This window comes from Solea senegalensis, linkage group LG18 (assembly GCF_019176455.1).
Source record: "Solea senegalensis isolate Sse05_10M linkage group LG18, IFAPA_SoseM_1, whole genome shotgun sequence".
In the NCBI taxonomy this organism is placed as follows: domain Eukaryota; kingdom Metazoa; phylum Chordata; class Actinopteri; order Pleuronectiformes; family Soleidae; genus Solea; species Solea senegalensis.
The window spans coordinates 12,504,845-12,508,983 of record NC_058041.1 but is presented as its reverse complement, the minus strand read 5'-3'; the positions used below and the strand labels follow the sequence as shown (position 1 = coordinate 12,508,983).

Genomic DNA, 4,139 nt, shown 5'->3' with positions numbered 1-4,139 from the left:
CTGCTCTGAGACTTGATTAAATTGTCACTCTCTAACCGTAATTTGACTTGAAACCTCAAAGTAAACGTCACTAACACCTGAGATTGAAATGGAAAACAAAATAAAATGGAACAGCAGCAATTATCTGAAAAGCATGTTTTTTTTTTATTTGCAGTTTTGCTGATTTGTACTTGACATGATCTAAGAGAGCATTTGCACTGGTCCAGTGTATCTATAAGTATCCTTTGTATGAGTTTCTAAGAGCTTTAAAAGGAGAATTGTTTGGTTTTCATAGCCTTACTTAGGCAAGGGCTTTGCTTTACTGAGGCCGCCATTTTGTGCCACCACTGCCGGCCACTGATTGGTCAGAGAGTGCCGTGACTGGAAGAGTCATGAGCGCGCCGTCTGACACAAGAATCAAAGCGAACAGTGCCGAACTGTAGAACAGTTCAAAAGACTTTAAAATCCCAAAAATATGCGTTAATATCCAACATTTAGCTAGGAAATGTTTAGTCTGGTGTATTTCGCGTCAGCATTGCTGAAAGCCGGCGATTGTGAGCTAAATCACAACCTGTTGTCTTTCTCAAATCACGTGGGACTCCAATTAGGATTGTCATGAATGACTTGAGGGTTAAAACTAAGGGAATTTAGCAGTAGCAGGCTGCACTTTGATGTTGACCCTCCACGCAGAGTTCCACCCCCGAAACTCAGTTGCTTGTCCTGGACTTTTGGTGTCCCTTCCTCAGACTTCTCATGAAATAATTAGTGATTTAACTCAAAACTTCTGATCTGAGGCTGGACCTGAGGTCATCTCCGCTCTGTGGCGTCTCTCTCCTCCTGGAGTCGCATGTCCAGCTCTCTCAGCTGTTTCAGGAAGCCCCAGTTTGGGATGATCCGCCTGTGGTTTTTCACGTGCTCGATGGCGTCCACCACCGTCATGTTCTCACAGATCATTAGATAGGCGAGGAAAAGTGTGGCGGAGCGACTCCTTCCCATCACGCAGTGCACCAGCAGTTTATCTGAAGACAGGTCACAGGGAGTTTGGTCAATTTAAATTGTCCAGTCACACAAATTCCAACCTCATTATACGTGTGGCATGTGACCAAGCAGAAAATTCACTTTTCATTTTGCTGGGGTTTTGAGAGGAAAACTGAGATCTGCAGCCAAATTAAATTTTAGTCCCCAAAGTAACAAGGACTCTGACAATACTCAGACTTCCCAGACTTTCACACTCCCCATGAAAACAATATGTATTAAACTGGATCTATAAAAAAACTTTCAGAGCAAAGTCTGTACATAATCCCTTGAAGTTGTTCTTGAAAAAGATGAATTGATCTGGAGTTTTTCAAATGTGGTTTTTCATTTATTTGAGCTTCACAAAGCAAAATCCCCCTTTGTTATTGACAAAAGGCAAATATAATGAAAAACACAAAGTTCTTCCAACCCAAACTTTACACGACTATCTCAGGTGGATCAAAATTAATCTGCGCTTCATATCGCGTTGGAAAATGCTATTACATTGTTCGTGTTTTCCCCGTCTATATTGTGGAGGATGTTCTGGTGCAAACATCGAAGTTCCCATTGATTAAAAACCCAACTATCAAGATTCCAAATCACAGCCACTTCTCTGATATTGGCTGTCGTCTTACTCTGAGGGTTTTTCAGTGTTTCTTCAATGAAGCGGGCCGCAGAGAAGAAATACTGGCTCAGGTCAAACGTCGCCACGTCCTCTGCCACCACGCCGTAGTAGACGACGTCCATGTCGCTGTAGTAGCAGGCGCCGGTGTCCACGTTGTTCCACGTCCCCTCCGCGGCGTTCAGGATGTGCGTGATCCCCAACCTTTTCAGAGTGTACTTGTCCTTTGCCGTCTCCCTGCAAAGAGGACGCAACAGTCGAAACTCTGTCAGAGTTATACATGAAGTGAGATGACTCAAACTTATTTGCATTTTTTCATTTGGCACATGGTGACGTAGTGGCTTGCACTCTTGCCTCACAGCAAGAAGGTCACCAATCTGAATCCCGATTAAACTTTCGTTCTCCAGTTTTACATTTCTGAAAGCTGAAGGTTTTTGTTTTTTTTACACACATAAAATACACACAAATGAAACAAATAAATTCACATTACGTTTGCAGTTGACAGCTAATGTACTACATTTTGGGGGGTTATTAAATTACAAGGTGCAAATTTGTATTACATTTATGGTTTATTGCATTTGTGGGCTGTTACGTGGTTGGTGCGTGATACAGAAGCAGGTGCCAATGATATTTGAATTCTCTCATGTTTTATTCACTTCAGTCACGTCATGCATTTTACTTACTCGTCCCCGATGTAAACATGAGGCCAGACCTCATTGACATGAGTATAAACTACAATCCCACGGTTGAGGATTTTCTCCAGCTCGTAGCCCCCAGGTGTGACATATTCATCCACCGGACTGGATTCTGCCTTTGTAACATTAATCTTGGTGCCAGTCTTTGACTTGTGAGAAGCCATTTTGTCACAGCGGCTCCTTTTCACACATGATTGATGAGCTTAAGGGGAAAAAGAAACACCACACTTGTTGTTGTTGTTTTTTCCCCCTCCCTCACTTCCACTTTTCTCCCTCTCCAAACGTGAAACACAATACATTTGTGGGTTAATGTTTTTGCGCATCAATATTCAGCAGCACTCACCAAAGAGATTGAAGCCTGTTTTTTTCCCCTCCTTCACATTTTTTTTGTTCTGTTTTTGTCAGTCTCACAGCTTGTTGTTGTGTAGCAGTCCTGAAAGGCAGAACATGGTTTGGTTTAATTCTGGCAGCCTTGAGTCAGTGCAATGATTGTATAACCACTTGCTCTGTGACGGGCATCGAATGCAGGGGATATTTTTAGGGCTGTGATGTGGCAGGCCCCTGACCTTAGCTGCCATGTTCCCTGCCTGTGAGGGAAAACTTCCACCCAGTCAGTGCCTGCCATCCCCTCCTTAACACACAACTTTAATCTGTGCTGCTGGCAGGAATCAGTGCTTATCCAAACTTTGCATTTGCCAAAGGACGCCCATATTCACTGGAGTGAACAGGGCTCTTGGAGTTTGTTGCACAGCCGCACGAGCAACATCCGTACAACATGTCAGTCTCTCTTAGCCTCCGTGCGTATCAGCAGACGCGGGGAGAAACCATGTAAGTGCTGCTTCACAACACCCGTTAAGGATGTTCTGCATCTTCTGGAGCCTCCCGGGGGCCAAAAGAGAAGCGAAATGTGTCAGACTGTTAGACAGATGAGCTTTTTCACAGGATGGCACATGTCTTTGATTCCTCCCATTATTCGATATGCACGGTCCATTCAGTCATCTAAATGCAAGCCCCTAAAGTGAGAGTGTGTTGCAGAATGACTGGATGAAGCTGCTAACATGTCAGACAGAGTTTTCACACCATCAGCCTCCTTTATTTTTCCCTCATATCTTCATACTCTGCCATCATTCATTCTGACAGTGAAATCATTAAACCTGTGATATCCAATTCCTTTTATTTTGACAGCATCTCTCTCACTCTCTGTCTCCCACTGTGCTCTGGAGAGCATCTCTTATTAAGATGGCTTCAGCGTTTCATCTCTTTTTCAAAGTCTGACCTGAATCTGTACACACGCTCAGAAGCATGCTGGCATATTTTTGTCATCTTGTATCAAGCCTCTTTAGACATCACAGCTGTAACTGTACCACGCTGGATGGTGGCAGTTAAGATGCAGTGTTTTGAGAATAAATAGGCATAGCATTGTTTATTTATAGCCAAACACTGTCTTTGTGTTACTCAAGTACAGCGGGCCTTTTGGCAGCTGTGCTACATTTGTTTTAACAGTCGCTGCAATATTCATAGTGATGTGTGTTACACATAAGCTTAAAGGGCTGTTCCACTATTTATAACTCCTCGAGTACATTTCATATCCATATTCCATGATTTTTTTCCAAACATTTACGCAGCTATAGATTAAAAAAAACAGAAGTATGAAGTATTGAAGTATCGAATCCTCAGTTTACCTTTGAATCAAGTCTTTGAAGAAAAAGTCAGGTCAGGACACAAGTGTGATAAAAGTACAAGGTAGTTTCAGGTAGTGCAAGAAAAGTCTATCTATCTATCTATCTATCTATCTATCTATCTATCTATCTATCTATCGACAGAAAAGA

At 42.6% G+C, this 4,139-nt stretch overlaps 1 protein-coding gene across 1 annotated transcript; it reads right to left on the bottom strand.

Annotated features, from left to right (window-relative positions):
• Positions 1-120: 120 nt before the first annotated feature.
• Positions 121-2,676, bottom strand: LOC122759063 (dual specificity phosphatase 29-like). Its single transcript, XM_044013560.1, has 4 exons — positions 2,654-2,676; positions 2,299-2,512; positions 1,629-1,852; positions 121-998 (listed from the first exon to the last, which is right to left on the bottom strand). The coding sequence occupies exons 2-4, from the start codon at positions 2,472-2,474 to the stop codon at positions 787-789; spliced, it is 612 nt and encodes a 203-aa protein (XP_043869495.1). The 5' UTR covers positions 2,475-2,512; positions 2,654-2,676; the 3' UTR covers positions 121-786.
• Between the last annotated feature and the right edge of the window lie 1,463 nt (positions 2,677-4,139).

Bases quoted from the DNA above. Each gene is read 5' to 3' on its own strand.
- LOC122759063 (XM_044013560.1), bottom strand. From the start codon at position 2,474: ATGGCTTCTCACAAGTCAAAGACTGGCACCAAGATTAATGTTACAAAG. The intron at 1,853-2,298 runs GTAAGTAAAATG...TCCTCTTTGCAG, and splicing joins CATGTTTACATCGGGGACGA to GGAGACGGCAAAGGACAAGT. The intron at 999-1,628 runs GTAAGACGACAG...ACCTGTCTTCAG, and splicing joins AACACTGAAAAACCCTCAGA to ATAAACTGCTGGTGCACTGC.